General features: G+C 43.1%; 4 protein-coding genes across 6 annotated transcripts; 2 read left to right on the top strand and 2 right to left on the bottom strand.

The window, feature by feature from the left end:
* Nucleotides 1-164: 164 nt before the first annotated feature.
* Nucleotides 165-1,403, top strand: LOC127771978 (abscisate beta-glucosyltransferase-like). The gene is made up of 2 exons (XM_052297940.1): nt 165-572; nt 695-1,403. Exon 2 carries the CDS (start codon nt 724-726, stop codon nt 1,264-1,266), a length of 543 nt encoding a protein of 180 aa, XP_052153900.1. The 5' UTR covers nt 165-572; nt 695-723; the 3' UTR covers nt 1,267-1,403.
* A 2,301-nt stretch (nt 1,404-3,704) lies between these two features.
* On the top strand, nt 3,705-4,738 carry LOC127771515 (cysteine-rich and transmembrane domain-containing protein WIH2-like). The gene is made up of 3 exons (XM_052297435.1): nt 3,705-3,888; nt 4,132-4,279; nt 4,407-4,738. The coding sequence occupies exons 1-3, from the start codon at nt 3,855-3,857 to the stop codon at nt 4,450-4,452; spliced, it is 228 nt and encodes a 75-aa protein (XP_052153395.1). The 5' UTR covers nt 3,705-3,854; the 3' UTR covers nt 4,453-4,738.
* Nucleotides 4,739-5,119: 381 nt separating this feature from the next.
* LOC127771812 (lecithin-cholesterol acyltransferase-like 4) lies at nt 5,120-9,471 on the bottom strand. Its single transcript, XM_052297752.1, has 11 exons — nt 8,795-9,471; nt 8,281-8,372; nt 7,779-7,897; nt 7,464-7,599; nt 7,308-7,359; nt 7,040-7,140; nt 6,748-6,930; nt 6,497-6,654; nt 6,012-6,066; nt 5,852-5,905; nt 5,120-5,744 (listed from the first exon to the last, which is right to left on the bottom strand). Exons 1-11 carry the CDS (start codon nt 9,027-9,029, stop codon nt 5,328-5,330), a joined length of 1,602 nt encoding a protein of 533 aa, XP_052153712.1. The 5' UTR covers nt 9,030-9,471; the 3' UTR covers nt 5,120-5,327.
* A 420-nt stretch (nt 9,472-9,891) lies between these two features.
* On the bottom strand, nt 9,892-15,195 carry LOC127770504 (protein NARROW LEAF 1). 3 transcript variants are annotated; one of them, XM_052296242.1, is made up of 6 exons: nt 14,686-15,195; nt 12,842-13,363; nt 12,605-12,748; nt 11,642-11,882; nt 10,804-11,304; nt 9,892-10,648 (listed from the first exon to the last, which is right to left on the bottom strand). In XM_052296242.1, exons 2-6 carry the CDS (start codon nt 13,307-13,309, stop codon nt 10,254-10,256), a joined length of 1,749 nt encoding a protein of 582 aa, XP_052152202.1. In that variant the 5' UTR covers nt 13,310-13,363; nt 14,686-15,195; the 3' UTR covers nt 9,892-10,253. The 3 variants fall into 3 exon arrangements, with proteins under 3 accessions (XP_052152202.1, XP_052152201.1, XP_052152203.1); XM_052296241.1 differs by having other exon boundaries at nt 12,842-13,330; XM_052296243.1 differs by having other exon boundaries at nt 12,842-13,330; nt 14,742-15,195.
* Nucleotides 15,196-18,223: the final 3,028 nt, after the last annotated feature.

The following is an 18,223-nucleotide window of genomic DNA, read 5'->3' as shown; positions in this document are numbered from 1 at the left end:
CTAGAAAAATAATAAACCTCATGGGACCCACAAGCCAGTGCCACACACAAATTAATAAAAAAATTGGTGGGGCCCACGTGGGCCCCACAAGTCATTTTCCCTCTCTTCAATTCTCTCTCCCCTCTCATCTATTGCGACGGTGGCACGGGTGAGGAGGGGCGGTGGCGGGGTGGAGCAGAGGGGCGCCGGGCGGAGCCCTCACGACAGCCACGCCCTCTCCGGCGGGGCGTCGGCGGTGGCGGCCTCCTCCGGCGAGGGTAAATTCCCGGCTCCGACGTCTGACCCCGCATCCGCCGATCAGCGCACCACCAAGCTCTCCTCCCCCTTCGCCGAAAGCCACGGCCACCGCAGGCCCACCCCTCCCTCCTCCCCGCCGCGTCGCATCCCCGCCTCACCGCCACTCGACGATGTTCGCCGCAGCCTCTACCTCTTCCGCAACCCCCAGCCCTCATCCGGCGCGACCTCCGCCACCGCCTCCTCGAACCCCAGCCCCTCCTTCGTCGACATCTTCCACGCCAGGCCGGCCCCTCCGACCGGCCGCGCTGCGACCAAAGATCTGAAGACGAACAACTGTAATGATACATCTGATTTTGCTGTTCTTGTTTCTTGTTTAGTCGACATTGGTGAATGCCTGATGAAACTAATGGATAACCTTTGGTTACTGATGATGCCGTGGTTGCATTTGGTTTGCTAGTGGCTGCAGCACAGAGTGTGTCGGTTTTGATGGCCTTTGGCTCTCAGGCCATAACGACGTACTTGCTGGGAAAACCGCAACAGCAGTTGGTGGAGAGGGTGAGCTGGGAGTGTTGTACATTTGATGCATTTTGTTGTTTAGATGAAATCGCAGTCAACAGCAGATTGGTTGGCTCGCGGGGCCCTTCGCCGTCGCCGTCGACCTCCTCGCGCCGCTCTTCACCGCTGCGGCATAGACCTGCCAACGCCGTGGTGTTCGACGGCGTCCTCCCGTGGGCTGCCACCGCGGCGGCTGGGCTCCGCATCCCGCGGTACGCGTTCACGGGGATGGGGTGCTTCGCGCTCTCGGTGCAGCGAGCACTGCTGCTCCACGCCCCACAGGACGGCGTCGCGTCGGACGACGAGCCGTTCCTCGTGCCTGGACTCCCCGACGTGGTGCGGCTCTTCCGCCCACAGCCGCCAGAGCCTTGCCTCCGCCGCCGCGAGCCGCTGTCTCTCCGTCGGGAGAGAGGAGACAGGGAGAGAGAGTTGAAAGTGAGGGAGATGGGGAGAGAGGAGGAAGAAGGGGGCTGAGAATAACATGTGGGCCCCACTAAATTTTTTATTAATTTGTATGTGGCACTGACATGTGGGTCCCACGAGGTTTATTATTTTTCTGGATCAAATTGCCACGTAAGCGAGACGTCATTGTCACGTTAGATGAAAACCAAGTCAAATTAGCCACGTAGGCGCCACGTCAGCCAAAACCACTGTCCAAACCGCTAAGGGATCTCTACTGCACTGGTTTTGACAGTTGATGGACCCGCTGTATCTGGTTTTGCAGTTGAAGGACGAAAATCAGATTCGTCGACAAGTTAAGGGACCTTAGATGAACTTATTCCTTTTTTTAAAGTAAATTCTGGCCCATTTAGCTTGATGGTATGACATTCATCCTCAAACTTTTGGGCTCACCCATTAAAAACGATTTGGGCCCATCTAGACTTATATTAATAGATGACGCTGTTGACTTGCACGGCGTTTGATCGTTTGTCATAAATGTCGTTTATTTTATTATTGAAGAAACTTGAAATATGACTTATATTTTAGTATATTTATATTATTTTTTAATGAGATAAATGATCTAACGTTTTCTTAAAAGATCACTAGATCATCTATTAAAAAACATACGTAGTACACCGCCACTACTACACACCCATGTATATTGTGCATTAGCAGTCAGGAATTCAAGATCAAAGAAGGGCGATCTTCTTCTCAAAAAGGATTTTATATAAAAACGAAAAGAAAAGAAAGATGAGACAATCTGGATCGATAGCTGGATGCCTGCAAACTGAAGCCACGAGTGTTTTTTTTTTTCAGGTAAAATTTCTTCTCCCTTTTAGGGCCCCTTTGAATCGTAGGAATGAAAAAACAGATGAATAGGAAAAACACAGGATTCTGACAGGAATACAATTGTAAAACAGATGATTGCAAAACACAGGAAAAACACAGGAATAACCGTTTGATTGGACCACAGGAAAAAACGCAGGAATCAGATGAGAGAGACTCAGAGGAAATGTTCCAAGAGGTTAGACCTCTTGCTAACTTTCCTCCAAAATGTACATAGGATTACCTATTCCATAGGAATTTTAAAGGATTGGATAGGATTCAATCCTTTGTTTCAAAGGCCTTCATAGGATTTTTTTTCATAGAATCGAAATCCTCCAAAATTCCTATATTTTTCCTACAAATCAAAGCGCCTTTATTTTCTCTAGCTACGCACCAAAATTATCTTTCAAGCTCAACTAAAAGGTGTACTATATGTCTTTTAATCTGATATCAGCTGGCCTAGGGTTATTTGTTGGTGAAGTAGCACTAAAGCTTACGAATACCAAAACGATATTGACATGCACAGGCTATCAACTTTGACCAGGAAAGAAGAGGGACCCCGGACACACTGAAGGAAACCAGCCAGAATTATTGGCTAATGGCCACATGCCAAAATGATTTTTCACTGTCCAGATTCGTAGTAATAGATGAATTTTATCTGGCTCTAGGTTACTATATTTTGAAATAAATATAGTAGTTGCACAAATATATCAACCAGTTTGAACAAAAAAAAAATCCTTTTGTTTTCTCAATGCGCCCAAAATCGTTCTAGCTCAATTTAAAATATCTTTCAGCTTACCAAAATATCGCCCAAAATTGCCTATTGGACTATGGTTGGTGAAGCACTACTGAAGATTATGAACACCAACGACACGGTTCACAGGCAATCAACTTTGACCAGGAAAGAAAAAGGACAAAGCTGAAGGAAACCTGCAGCAAGAATTTATTGGTGCTATAGCTGCATGCCAAAAGGATTTTCTATGCAAAAATAGCACATAAAAGACAATATTTCGATCAAAATCTTCACCTAACCGATAGAACACGATTCGTTTGGACGTTCGCTCAACTGTGGAATTAACCTGATCGTAGTGGAGCAGTTCGAAATGGTGATGAACTCGAAGCAGACTCTTTCTCAACCATAATCATCCAAATGCAAGCTGACGAACCTGCTATTCCCAGGCCCTAAACCAGATAGAGCAGTGGGAATCGAACGAACTACTCCTCATTGCATGACTATTTTGGAATAATGGAAAGCTTAGAGGTTAAGTTAGCTAGCTTATCCCTGCATTGCTTAGAAGAAGATTCTGTCAAATTGACAAACGAGCCTTCTTCAGTTCCCCGCCATCTCTGATCAACATTTGAAAACTGAAAAGGCAGTACATATAGACACATAGTGCATGTTCAAACAATCTAAAAACAACGCCTTTTCAATATTTTTCAATTTGAAAAATGAAAAAGGCATGTAGAAGAGATGGAGAACCCGATGCCGTACGTCTAAATAAATGTAGCGTAAACGACGTAAAACAACGCGTTTTTCAGAAGAGTGGGATAAGCAGCAGCCATTCGGCGTTCTTTTTCTTCTTGTCATTAATTAATTATTAACGCGGCTAAGGAAATAAATAAAGTTTAGTAGCACTATATATGTAGGAGTATATATAGCTAGGAGATAGAGAGTCCAGCGTTAAATAAACTGAGGAGAGCTTGGATTTCTCATCTCCATTATCTTGCATTCTTGTTCTTGGTTTGCATCTCTTCTTGCTCTTTGGAGGATTTACTACTATTGAGTAGTAGTGATCATGAGCTACCAAGGTCCTCCTCCGGGCACTGCAGGTATTGAAATCTCTTGGTTTCTTGATCTGATTGGAGAACTCCCTGGTTTGTGATTTAGCACAGAAAATAATTGTGAGAGTTGTGTGTCAGGTCTCCTTTTTTTTTCTTTTTTTCTTTTTTTTTTGCCTGGTCGGGAAGAAACGCCGACCAAATTTCATTAAGATTAGGAGAAAATACATGCATCCCGACATTTTTTATTTTTTTTTCTGAGTTCGTTTTGATGGACAAATTCTACTGTTGCAGCGTACCCGCCACCGGGGACGGGGTACCCACCGCCGGCGTACGGCGCGCCGCCGCCAGTCGCCGCCGACTACGGCGGGTATCAGCAGCAGCCGCCGCCGCCGCCGCCGCAGGACTCGCAGAGCCGCGGCGACGGCTTCTTGAAAGGATGGTAATTAAGAAAGAAACCACACACACCAAAAGAGAAGATCAAAACATCGATCCATTTTTTATCAGGATAATTGTGAGTGTTCTTGCCTCTAAAGCTTCTGTCTCTGTCGATGTGATTTTTTTTGCAGTTGTGCTGCTCTCTGCTGCTGCTGCCTGCTCGACATGTGCTTCTGATGAGAAGATGGCATCAAGGATGATGTGATACTCTACTTATAGAGCAGCTTGTGATCGTCTTTTCACATCATTTGTGCTGTGTCATGATCGAGATTTTTTAAGTATGTGGTGAGATGTGTGCATCTAGTATTATGTAGTTACTGTTCTTGGATCATTTGGATTTCATGTGTTGTCAAATTCAAAAGTGGATCCATTTTGTATCATTCATCGTAATCTGGGACACTTCTGTTTATCAATGATTTCGATTTTAGTACTATACGAATCACCCTAAATTTTATTGATCGGATTAATGATTATGAATCACACTAATTTTTATTGATTGGATTAATTCTACTGTATGTTTGTCAATGAAAATTGCAACATCAAAAATCAATGCACGGCACGGACAAGGATGCCAAATATCAGGACACATTCCTGTCCATTGGAAAAAACGGCGAAGTACTGCAGACTATTTGCAACAAATTTGACCTTTTTGCTTAAGAGATGACGAGCGCAGCAAGAAACTGCAATGCCCAAACAAAGATTTGACATAGCCAACAAGCTTAAGATGAATTAAACAAGGACTAGAAAGATGCATAAGACAATGATAACTCGGAGGTCTCATCGCTTGATCAACCGAGTCAGGATGATCAGTTTCCAGTAACAACATTTCAAGCACCTGATACAATTTTAACATATCAAGTTCATCCTTTTCTTTCTCCTTTCTATTCGTATCATCATCCAGTGGCAGTATATTTTCAGTTCTGGTATTTACAAGGCAGCAAAATTACACGTAGTTCATAGCTAGGGACGTCTTATATTTACATTGTCCACTTTGCTTTGGAGTGTGCAGACTAGCTAGTTGACAACCGTGTGTTTTCGTATGACTGGCTTGACTAGCCGTCATGGGTGACTCCAACTGCCCTAACTTCCACATGCTGCCTCCCTTTGCTCTCTGGATGAACAAAGATCGTCGCCTGCGCCTCTTCCAGCGAGCCGTCTTCACCCTCGCGGGACGCCGATAGCGTGTTGAACATAGGAGGAAGCTCGGCTGGCCTCTTGCTTTCGTCATCGCGATGGGAGATGATCTCCCAGTCCTCTCTAACCGATGTGATATCCCCGTGTTTCTCGTGGTACTTCTCGATCTCGAAGGCTGTTGGGAGTATGACGTAGTCGTTGAGGGGATCATAGAATGGGTCAGGCTCACCGGCATGGAGCCAGTGCTGAATTATCCGGAACACGTGACGATCACAGACGATTCCTCGGTGGTCTGCAGCAACCCCAACTCTTGCCACTGCATCGAGGCCATCTGCCTGCAAAGTCGTTGATGGTTCTCAATTTTCTCAATGTAAACTTTTCTCCTGATTCATTTTTTTCTTTTTGAAAGAAATTTTCAACCAAAACACTAATAATATCATACCTTTGCTGATTCTACAGGGACAGATCCATCACCATCAACACAGATGTAGTTGCCCTGAATGAAGTGAAACATAGTTAACGCACAAAACCAGTGGGATTATTTTGTACTCCACAGAGCCACAAAATTGGTATTCATAGTAGCATTTACCAATTGAACTAACCTGAGTATACAAGAGGTCACTGAGATTTGAAATTGGATGGTGTTCACTCCCGTAGCTGTGAAAGATGTGGGTATTAGTAACTTGACACATACAGTACTAAACTTTTAGTTATGTAGTAAACACCATGCAGAGATGGTGTTATCATGCCTTTGGGGGATATTTCTATCAACATAAAAATCTTTAGTTTAACTTGACTGCATAGTTCCTTGCTGCATTTAAATGGAAACACATCTTTACAACCATATCCTACTTTGCACAATGGATAGAGAGAGGCACTCAATTGCATTGCAACAAGCAATTTTGAACTTGAGTTAAGCACTACTAACATGATGTAAGCATGAAGTTCTCATTTGTTCCTATCTATTGAGCCATTTATGTACATAAATTCATGAGCCCATCTAATTAAGTTGAACCAATGCCAGATTCTGATTGGTCTGGAAGCAAAAGATAAACTAAAATTACAGGTGTCAAGATAGGAAAATTACCGAACGGTATGGGCAGTGTCATAATCAGTTCCGTAAATATTGTAGAACTTCACTGATTTTGGAAGCTTTGCATTGCACAAAACATCCTGTGTCTCTTTTGCCCATCTCAATATATCCATATCAAGGGGCAATGGAATGTGCATACCATCAGAAATGATCTGCAATATACCAACATCATTTTTTTTTTCGAAAACAGCTTATTATATTGGTAAATTATATTGCAATGTAAATGTATAAATAAAATGACTTGCCTCATGCTTGGAAAGAGCTTCTCTAATCATTTTTATTGCTTCATCTGGCTCATATGACTCTAACATGGCACTTTTCTTGCCATTAGTATCCAATTTCTGTCTCCAGATCTGCAGATATGGAGTATCTTCCCATTGGAAGGTCGAGTTAGCCAACAATTCGTAAATTGATGGGCATTCGAGCAACTGAAGCAAAAAAAAGAAACAGTTTCAGTCTTTGTTTATAAGACAAAAGTAATGTCATCTGCATGAACATATTTGAGGACAGGATCAATGTATGGCTACCAAAACATACCAATTGCTGCATACTCCACTTGGAAATAAAGAATCTTGACTCCCATCCTTCGACAAAAGACATACCATTCAGCAGACTAGTAGTTATGTACCCAGGTGCACCTGTCATAGAGTAGCAAGTTGTTTGCCATGTAAAGTTGCTCCCATACATTGAAGGTAATAGATTATCATGTACAGAATATAATCATCATGTAATACTAAAACACACAAATATGTGATAATCTCCCTATTTCTTTCTTTAAAAATTAAGGGGCCCCAAAAGGCAGTACCTTGAAATGGTGCAGCAATTGCAATCCAACTCTTTATGTATTTCTCAAAGACCTATAGAAAGGGAGCAACATTATAGCCTTGCAGTTTCAGGTAGCGAAGATGCTGAGCATGACAAATCTCAGGTAAAGATCCAAAATATACAGAGAAATACCCACATCACTATGGAGGGACATGAAGCATTTGACAAGCAATCCTCCCATTGAATGAGTAATGAGATTGATCTTTTTTTCTCCGGAAGCTATGTAAACTGACTCCAACTTTCTGGAAAATCTATCAAGTGTTTCTGAAAGCCTGAGCCAAAGGAGAATAAAAAAGAGAACTGTTAACTCACTTCTACCAACAGAAAGAATGATCAACTTCACAAGTGTGTTCATAAATAATTATAATAGCACAGTTGAGCAAACACTAAAGAATTGTAAAGTATAAACAGAACTGTATGTGCAAAACAGGAATAGAAGTGCACAATTCACCTGTTACTCTGGCGGAAATCATAACCAAATCCAAATAATGTTTTCCCCTCTTGGTATCCCCATTTGATCATTTGCACTATCATGTCGTGATAGTAGCAAACACTATCATCGCCAATGATCTGCTAATTCAAATTGTAATATAAGTGGTGCAGATCAGGTATGCAACTGCAGTATATGAATTTGCGTTTGTTGAGCTGTGAAGGTACAGGTTCACAATAAATTGGCTTTAAAGAGTGTAAGCACTTGCAAGTTATTGTTCAGCCATCAGAAGACAATACACAAAATCATCACTAGTGGCTATTTTAACAAGAATAGGATGGTCTGTGAATGTTTCCGGCAAGGAATCACTAAATAGAAACAATACTGATATGGCAGTCGTGGAGTGGAAGGTAATAGACAGAAGTTAAACAGCATTGCATATAATCGATGGTTAAAGGAACCTTTGGAAATTAATAACAGTAAAAGGTAGAGCTTTAACCAAATATATGAAATAATGTTTTACCATGTCGGGGTCCAGAGTGTCAATAGCGTATAGTCCATATCTATCCTCAGGGACAACAATATTTGTTTTCTCATCGACAGAGACAGTTTTCCCTGCTCCATGAGAATAATTTGGAATCAAATGACACAGAAAGAGAATACTATACTGAATCAGTACAAAGGAATGAAGGTGGAAAATCAGCAGGCCATCCGTGAAGACCATCTAGCAGTTGTTTAAGAACTAAATTAAAGGCAACAAAACCATATGGAGTTCCCTAATTGTCTACGCAAACAAGATATAAATCTCTAGATGTTTGTCCTCTAATTATCATATATTTTCAGCTTCTGCGTCTTACTGAAAGACCCTGCAATTTATCAAAGTATACCACCCATTCTAATATATGAAGCATTACAATTTCCATTCTCTACTCTACTTGATATTTCTAACAAATAAATGTAAAACAGCTAAGTGTACACTATTCATAAGTCAGAACAGGCATCGCATTTATCAGTTCTTTTTCTCCTTTTTTTCATACCAGTGGAAGCATCAAACTTGGACCAGAGATGTGCTCGAAACTCATGATCCGCAGCGAGGATGCGCACCCACACCCTCTCCTTCTTCCCGGCCTCATCAACGGCTTCAAGAATCGAGCCGCCTATGCCGGGGACAAGCAGAACCGGGTCAAGGGTTGGATCCACCAAGGGTACCTGCTCCTTAGCAATCCGCAGCCAGAGCTCAATCGCCCTGATCAAATCCTCCAGCACAGCCATGGGCACCGTAAAGAGCGCCCTTTCCTCAGATTCCTATACAAATCTATGGACTAGCTCCTCCAATCCAACCGGTGAAAGGATAGCTCTCGAATGAGCAGCAATGGCTCGAAAGAATTGAGAGCCCCCTTAACCCAACAAATCAAAGAAGCTAAAGATGATGCTTTTCATCCAAAGCTTGCTTCTAAATCTCAAACGGGAAGAATGGGCACTAGGTAAGTCACGAAACTGGACCAGTCAAGATTCGGCTGCAAAGCAAGAAACCTTCCCCCCCGCTCCCAATCCCTCCGATTCAAGAACCGATGGCGCGAGCGAGAGCGCGAGCAATTTCCCGCCAAATCGAATCGCAGGAGCCGCAAGGGCTGGGAAGCAAATCGGGAGTGGCGGCTAGGGCTTGCCTTGCTTCTTCGGTCGCGTGGACGACAGGGCAGCCATGGACGAATCTTCCCGAACCGGGGTGGTTTTATCCTTTTCCCGAACCGGGTGGGATTCCGATTTCCGGATGCGTGGGGGATTCGCAATCCCGTATCCGTACGCCAAACCGGATGAAGCGAGCGACGGCTACGCGGCTCCATACTTACGCCTCTTCCTCTGTGTCACTGACAGGAGTGGCCCACACTTTCCGGTCCCACCTAGTCATTGACTGAGGGCAGCTGGTCCTTTTGTAACAAAAGACTCGGAGGTGATCTAGTTTAATACGGTTAGGTATGTCGCGACGCGGCGCGGGGTAGGGGCCCCACATGTCAGTGACGGTGCAACAGATCATCCCGAGTTAATAAGACAAAGACTGGTTGACAAAATGCAAATGCAAATGCAAGATTTCAGACTGATTGATAATTGAAATCTGATAATTGGTAAATAATAATAGGGGGAAATAGATCAAAGATCATCATTATCATAATTCCCTGCACATTGTTCTTCTTCTTCTACAAAGAGGAAGGGATCCGGCAATGGTGTATATCAGGTCTCACGATCATGAGCACAGCAAAACTGCAGGACTAGCACCTAACATCCTACAAGGGGCTGAATCAATTGTAGTAATAATAATACATCATGTTACATGATATGCTTGCCAAAGCCATTCAAGCTCACTGAAGCTTACTGCAGGTTCAATTTTTCTGAACTGCATATGAGGTCTTTTGATCTACTACTACTTTTGGCTGTCCACAATGACAATAAACTCTGAAGAACCAGAATCAGAAATTCAGAACCAGCACTTTTTGCACTTCATTTCTCCAGGTCAAGGCTTGATCCGGAGTCCGAACGGAGCCGCTTGGGCTCTCGGTCACCCAGATGGAGCGACATGGCGAGTTCTTCCTCGGAGGGGTTGTTCAGGTTGGTGATGCTCCTCGGAGCGTCTTGGTCGTCGCGCACGGGCGACATACCGACGAAGTTTGAGATGAACTGGTGCTCTTCCACATTGACCACCGTGTTGGATGCCTCCTCCCCTTCAGTTCCAGAGGCCGCCACGTCATGGCGAGGCAGTTGCTGGATTTGGATCCCCAATGGCTCGAAGATCTCTTCGACCTTCTCTTCCGGGATGGCGACAGGCGCCCCGGAAGACTCCCCAACAGCTGAGGTAACGGCGGCCACCAAAGCAAATCTTTGCTGCTGCACGGCATCTTTATAGTAGGCAAATTCTGTCAGCTTTGTAATGGAGCAAAAGTGTAGAGATTCAATACAAAGTAGTATGAAAACATCAAGTAAATTGGATAGTCCAACGTATTTCTGGAATATCTGAAGATGAATGCAAATGAATAGAGGGAAAAGAATCAACCTTGGAGTGATTCATTGGTAATGATAATATCAAGTTCCAGACGGTCGAGTAGACGGCCAAGATCAACCCCACTAGTCCAGTTTTCAGGGCCATGATCACTTGTAAGCTTCAACCTCCCACGATTTGCTGTGCCACCCCATATAATTCCAATTGGACGCGGCTTCTCACCATCTTGGCTAGTCAGGATAATAAGGCTTCCGCTATCACCTTCCAAATCAAATGTTTGGCGGTTCTCACCAACAACAAGGATGTCTGTGAAGAAGCATATTCCTTTCTCGTCATTGTACTCAAGGGCATAGGCCATCACAGTCCCAGTTGTGTGACCAGAGCTTCTGCCAACTTTGCATACTTGCCTCCCTATGAGGCTATTGAGCGGACACTGCAGATCTATAACCTTGACATCCCCAATGTCACCGACTCCCCTAACTACAGTCGTGACGGTGGAAATGTCAAAGTCATCAGCAAATGGGATAAATGCACCGTCAGCTCGTACAAATGTCTCTGCAAATCCATAATGGGGCGGCATATATGTATGGGAATTAGACTGGTATATACATCATTTGGAATAATCAATAAAATGGTAAATGTGTTAAATGACCAGAAAAGCACAAACATAGTATGTTTTTTTTACAATCAAAACTAAATGTTGATTTGTTTCTAACTAGTAAAAAATGCAATCCGGCATTAATATGAATGATGGGAACTAGGAAGCAGGAAACTTATTTTTTATATTTATACAGTGAGTTGAAGTGTCTTTTAATGTTACTTAAGACATTGTTTTTAAATAGACAAACAATTGTAGATAAAGCCCTGACCAGCTAATTTGTAACTGCTCTACCTGGGTTTGTTCCAGCATAGATTCCATACCAAACGTCATCTGTGATGAAAGAAGTTGCTCTTTCAACAGCTCCAAGATAAACGCCAGGCCCAAGATTGGGTGGTAATGGATGAAACATCTTCTGATTAGGGTAGTCCAAGTCAACCGCGACATGACGGTTAGTGAGGAAACCAACCTGCTTGTTGCCAGTGCGCCGTTTCACAATTGCACCCAAAGTACCAAAAGTTTCATGGCTTGCAACCTGAAACAATGAAACAGAACTATAAGGACGAACGCTTCAGAAGTACTCCATCCGTCCCAAAAAAGAACAACCTAGGATAGGTCACAGCGAATCTGGACAAAGTGTTTGTCCAGATTTGTTGTCCTATCCTAGGTTGGATTTTTTTGGGACGGAGGGAGTATGTAGTTTGAGTGCATGTCACAAAATATTATTACTAAGTTGAAATTTCACAAAAAGAGCACAGCAACATGTTAAAGGTTTGACTGGTAAACGGTAGGAGGATTGTGTAAAATCCAGAAGCTTTAATCTGCACAAGAACCAACATATAGTATGCAGTATCTCAAATGATATGATATGATTTAGAAGGAGAAACTCCTTCCAATCTCCGATCAGATCATCTGCTTTGATGTAATGAACATTGGTAGCATTCAAACTAGCTGTGGCCACCGCTCAACTGGTCAAACTTAGATGTTAGGACTAACCAACAAACCAACTGTCAGTTTTTGGCATAATCTTCAGAGTGCCATGAAAATTTATCCACTTTGTACTAGCAAATCTTGCGATGAATCTTGACAAATTTGAACGGTCCCCTTACAACATGAAGGGTACAATTGCTAGTACATGGTATTGTCCTGTACAATTATTGTGCAGATGATGGCATGCTGTGCTTAATGCACATGGTATTTTTGCAAACACACACACATACACACACACACACACACAGAGGGAAAGAACACGAGTACCTGAGAGCCTGAACCAATACATTCGTCACTGCCACATAACTTATCAACAAGCTCACTGAACATTTGCTCTTTAGGTGTTTGAGCCGGTGCACCGTAGTACGAAAACTCAACAACATCAACATCACACCAAACACCTCCTGGACCCTGTTAATGATCCAACTAAGTGAAAGATTTAGCAGAAAAACTTAGACCGTCCCAAACCAAATTCAAACAACAATGGAGATTAAGTTTCCGCACCTCAAGAATAGCAGGAAGACATTGTGCTGGATTAAGCCACTTCTTATGAACCTTGCGAGCAACAAAGACAAGGATTGCAGGGATATCTGTTAGATCCCCTTTCCTGATGCGGAATCCCACTGCTGTCCCGAGGCTAAAACGCCGCAATATCTTGCTATGGAAAGCTCTTATAGTCATCAAGTCAAGCAAGCTATTTGCTTGCTGACCTTTGGGCAACCGACCAGGGTGCCTTGGCAACAATCCTTTCTGAAGGTTTCCAAAGTAGTTTGCACGTCCCTCGGCTGCACAATGCTGTAGGTTGGATGTCGGCCATAAGAAGTATGCTGCGCTGTTCTCTGTGTGTGTGCACCCAGAAGCAACCGGTTGGATTGATGGAGAACAAGGAAATGACTGGTGATCCACATCAAGTGACGATTCTTCTGATTGCGCCAAACCTGAGAGCTGCGCCTTATCGTCCGAAGGCTTCATTGTGCTGAACAGTTTGCGAACCTATTATAGATGGGAGAAGCTGAAGTTATGGCCCTAAGAATGAGAACAAGCAAGTCAGAAAGCATGATCCTGAAGGCTAATGGACAGGTAGATAACGAATGCCGAAAGCGACGGGAAAACCATCAATCATGCAAATGTGCTTCCAATCTTTTAGAGTTATTGTGGAAGGAGGAATCAATGATCAAGACAGTCAGCGCTTGCGGCTAGCTAGCTGGCCTGGCCCGAACGAAAAGATGGAATCAGTAGAATAAACAACAAGATGTGGAGTAGCATGATATTCTTGGGGGAATAGGTTCCCGCAAGAACTGCAAAGGAGAGCCACGCAAAACAAAAGCAATCTGAATTTCGGGTTCTCCACGGATGACAGATCGAGCATACTCCAATCCGGTTGTACGAAGAATATGATCCATCTGTATCAATGTATGGCACAACTGCCATGCAAGGAAAACAGATAAGAGGAATCTACAAAACCCACGGTTAGTGTCTCCACACACTCACACCCTCTTCCTCTTGTTCTCCAAAGGCAACAGTTACAGCGACCTCAAGAAATCAGGTCCATGAACGTTAAGGCGTAGCACATATTCTCTCTTTAATCGCAGCAAATGGGCATAAATCCCCATGACAACTACTCCCAATGATAGTCCAACACCACGGCGAGAGAGTAGGACCTACTGCAAATTTAGTAATCGGCACTGAAAATGAAGGTGGGCAAAGGAATCGTGTACTTTCTCAAAAGAGGAAAAAGAAAGCAGATACAAAAGGCAAAAATCACAAGCCGGGAAGAAATTGGTGGCTGAAACAGCAAGCACATCGTTGTTTCTCTCTAGCCAAGAAACCAGTGTGCCAGCGTCGAATCCACGGATGAGCAATGCTAACTTCCGCGGCATTCGGGTTTTTTTACTGAATCGATGGAGCCAATTCCTTTTTCTTTCTTTTTTTTTTTTGCGGGGAGATGGAGCCAATTCTTGAATGCTGCGATCAAAAGCTTGGTTAAACAAGGGCAAAGAGCTCGCTTTCCATGACATTTGGCACCTAAAAGGGGATTGATTAACTACATCCACCAACACGCTAACCAATGCTACGATCGAAATCTCAAAAGGGGAAGAAGAAAAAAAAAAGGAAAGCGAAGATAAACGCAAAAAAAAAAGAACACGAACCCTACCCACACATCAGTACCACCACTAAGCAAACATCAAGAACAGACTAAACAAACAACTCAGCCGCCATCACAACAACAAAAAAACCTGCAAATGCAATCACGAACCAACCCAAAAAAAAAAGAAGAAAAGAAACCAACAAACTTCAAAAAAAGAAAACCACCGCAAGAACTCAAGAAAGACGGCACAAGATCCCACCTGTCCTCCACCCCCAGGCCAAGGAGCTGATCTTGGCAGGATCTCGAGCCGCTCACCTCACCTCACCCGGAGCACTCCAATGGCGAGAGAAGCAGAATGGCCTGCCACCTCTGAAGAAATGAAGAGCCGCCTCACCCTATCCTCCTCCTAGCCTCCTCGCCCCGCCCCATAATTGGGAAATGGATACGGGAATCTCCACTGTTTGGGGCGAGGCAGGGCGCAGGCGCAGCAGCAGCAGGCGCCAGCTTTGCAGGCCTCCTCTCCTCCTCTCCTCTTCCCCCCCGCGCGTGTGTACGCGTGCGCACGCCGACAACCCCCTAGAGGCCTAGAGAGAGAGAGAGAGAGAGAGAGGGGTCTAGAGAGGGAGAGAGTGCTGGGAATCTGGAGGGGAGAGGAGGAGCTAGGTGGTGGTGGTGGCGATCATGCTGCTGCTGCAGCTGCGGCTGCCATGGGCGCAGATGCGAGGAACACCAACTACACTGTTGAGCCCGTGTGATGTGTCGCTGCGCTTGCGGGTGTGTGCGTGTGTTGGTGTTTGGTTCGGAGCTGTGGCTGCATAGCCGTCCATGTCTCTCCCCCACGACAAAACGGACGGCCCGGATCGCGCCTACCCGGGTGGGGGGGGGGGGGGGGGCGACGTGACGTGGCGCTGCGTTAGCCCCTTGATCCCTTCTGGGATAGTTAGGGTTCGAGAGTCTCGTCTTTTCGCTTATGCTTATACTTATCAGTCAAAATTTGAATTTTTAACCTTCAATTTAGAGCTAATTTTAAGGTTTTTTTCATCGAAGTTTATTTTTCAGCCTTTGTTTTTAGATTGCTAAGAACACGTATATAAAAGTTTTATTCACAAATTACTTTTCTTTTACAAATATAACGTTTCGCTTATTCCGCGAATAAGCGAAACGATGGCTCCGTGAGTTCCTCCTCCTCCGGTCCTCCTTAACCTAGGGCCTGTTTGGGGAGCTTAAAATTCTGAGAAATAGCTGGTTGGTAGTCAGTTTCTGAGAATCTAAAAAAGCTAGGTTTCCCGACTTCTGGTTCATTTTCTAGATTCTACAACTACAGCTTCTTAGAATCTGGACAAAAAACTGAACTATTTAGGGAGCTTCTGATTCTAGGAGAAGCTGCGGTAGCTAGAAACACCCTAAATAAGCCCCTGTACTTCCTCAGTCCTTAAAAAAATTAACTTAGGAGAGCTAGTGTAATGAATCTGAATAAAGGGTTGATCAGATTTTGTTGAGTTTTTTTAGAGAGAGAAAGTACAGTGAAAATTTATTGGTACTTTTTTTTGCATAAGTTTTGTTAGTACAAAACAAATTCTGCAAACATCACGCGATTCCCAAGAACAGTTCTGACTAGCTAGTCGAGTATTATGCCTCCTATAGCAGAAAAGAAACGAAGAAAATAATCAGGAGCAAATGAAATGGACAGCAAGCTGTAAGTTTTCATTTCTATGCTGGATAAAGCTCCAAAATGGTTAAAACAAAGTAAATTCTTTGGTTCCAATCGTGCCTCTAGATTTCATTTTGTAAGTCATGCTCATGCAAAATGTTGGATACAATCCGCACCTACTTCTTTCGAAAAAAAAAATGTAAGGTCTTCCATCATTCTATTAGATCTAGGCTAGAGAGCAGTTCACACTTTCTTAGATTTTTCGCAAAAAAAAAAGATTGGACCCGGTTAAAAATATATATAGATAGAGAAAAGTTCAAATCTGAATGAGTCTAAGTTTTTTGTTGCATGGTTCTAGAACTTTCCTATGTCTACACATGTAAAACGTGCTATCCTTATTTAAAGGTGTTGTTTTCATCTTCAGAAATGGGATTGCAATCGGTGTCAATGAGATGTCGACGGCAATTTAAGAGGTTGCTTTGGATAAGTTGCTTATTTTGCGATTTATGAGCACCGCGAGTCATATAATAAGTTATACTTCGATTGGGATGGAAAGTAATGTGGAACATGTATTAAGTTTTCCATTGTTTCCTCCTAATTTGTTTACGTATTATACAAAAGGTGCGCACGCAAACCACACGCAAGTGTGACACATTTTTAACATAAGCTCAAGCCAACGGTCACGAACAAGCCTTGCTAAATTCATACGAAAATACACCCGTACGTGTTTGGGTAATTTTGTGTGACAGGATTTAACTTTTTTTTTTTAGTCGTGCAGCCCTGAACTACACCATATATACCAAAGGTATTATTTATTTTATTGTTAAAATCACCCTTACCAACATTTGGCAATTCAATTTGTTGGCACGCTTTAGTGTTATCAAATTTTGGTTGCGTTAGACATGCATAGTTTAGAACCTTTTTAAAATTAAAAATTGTTAGTGTTTTCTGGATAGAAAATTTCTGTAACTTTCAAACTTTGGTAAGGTGGAGATAGCAAGTGCATGCATGTTTAGTTTGTTACCTTAGACCTTGTTTAGCTCCCATGCAAAAACTTTTCACCCTGTTATATAGAATGTTTGGACATATGCATGGAGTATTAAATATAGAAAAAAAATTAATTACACATATTGCGTGTAAATTGCGAGACCGAATCTTTTAAACCTAATTGCGCCATGTCCTGACAATGTGGTGCTACCGCAAACATTTACTAATGATGGATTAATTAGGCTTAATAAATTTGTCTCGCAGTTTACAGGCGAAATCTGTAATTTGTTTTTGTTAATAGACTATGTTTAATAATTTAAATGTGTATCCGTATATCCGATGTGACAACTAAACCTAAAATTTTTCTCCAACTAAACAAGGCCTAACAATATGAAATAGGTCAACCTTTAGTAGCTACTCCAAGGTGTAACAATACAGGGCAAGAAAGTTGGTATAGTTGCGATTCATTATTGGTGCCGCAGCACTGATATCTCCCCTGTCCCTCTGATCTGATTCACCCTAAAATGGTCCTAACCCACCGTACTACCCGTCTACCCCATCGCTTGGCCAAAGAACGACACAGATCAACTGCCAAATTTAACCACGCCCAACAAACACTGAATTAATCAGGCCAAACACGCAGGGTACACAAATTGCAGGGTCTCAGCCTTTTTTTTCCTCTGAATTTCCTGATGATCTCTAGGACCATCTGGTGTAAGTTCAGTAGCAAATTCATGCGGCTGTCCCCTAATAGTAATATTGTTACTAATTTGGAGATCGTGGTCTTCGGGTTGGTTTGATTTGAGGTCTAAAATTCGGTTTACTAATATTTGGTAATTTTAAAATTCTGACATGCATAAAAAAATATGCTATTTCAGTAGTTAACTTAGGCTATTTTAGCTTCAATCCAAACACAACTTTACCTTGCTAAAAATAGTCATGCTAAAACTTACTAAAATTTAGTATTGCCAAAAATAATAAGACAATTTAGATCACAAATCAAATCAGCCCTTCGTCTTCTTCTTTTTCTTAGGCTGCGTTAGGTTCCATCGAAACCAAGCTCCAAAGGCCATGGCTTCCCGGTAGACAACGATGGCCGGGGTTATTGTCGCCGGCGTGGCTGGCCGCTGGCCCCAGTGGTCTTGCGGCCACTATCAGG

The sequence above is a fragment of the Oryza glaberrima genome, chromosome 4 (genome assembly GCF_000147395.1).
Source record: "Oryza glaberrima chromosome 4, OglaRS2, whole genome shotgun sequence".
NCBI lineage: Eukaryota > Viridiplantae > Streptophyta > Magnoliopsida > Poales > Poaceae > Oryza > Oryza glaberrima.
Note: the sequence above shows the minus strand (reverse complement) of the source record. Positions and strands in the feature narration are given on the sequence as shown.

Coding starts and splice junctions, on each gene's coding strand:
- LOC127771978 (XM_052297940.1), top strand. CDS start 724: ATGGCCTTTGGCTCTCAGGCCATAACGACGTACTTGCTGGGAAAACCG.
- LOC127771515 (XM_052297435.1), top strand. CDS start 3,855: ATGAGCTACCAAGGTCCTCCTCCGGGCACTGCAG. Junction 3,889..4,131: donor TCCTCCTCCGGGCACTGCAG/GTATTGAAATCT, acceptor CTACTGTTGCAG/CGTACCCGCCACCGGGGACG. Junction 4,280..4,406: donor GACGGCTTCTTGAAAGGATG/GTAATTAAGAAA, acceptor TTTTTTTTGCAG/TTGTGCTGCTCTCTGCTGCT.
- LOC127771812 (XM_052297752.1), bottom strand. CDS start 9,029: ATGGCTGTGCTGGAGGATTTGATCAGGGCGATTGAGCTCTGGCTGCGG. Junction 7,898..8,280: donor ACACTCTGGACCCCGACATG/GTAAAACATTAT, acceptor TTGAATTAGCAG/ATCATTGGCGATGATAGTGT. Junction 7,600..7,778: donor GATTTCCGCCAGAGTAACAG/GTGAATTGTGCA, acceptor CCTTTGGCTCAG/GCTTTCAGAAACACTTGATA.
- LOC127770504 (XM_052296242.1), bottom strand. CDS start 13,309: ATGAAGCCTTCGGACGATAAGGCGCAGCTCTCAGGTTTGGCGCAATCA. Junction 11,883..12,604: donor GTATTGGTTCAGGCTCTCAG/GTACTCGTGTTC, acceptor TCATTGTTTCAG/GTTGCAAGCCATGAAACTTT. Junction 10,649..10,803: donor TACCAATGAATCACTCCAAG/GTTGATTCTTTT, acceptor CCTACTATAAAG/ATGCCGTGCAGCAGCAAAGA.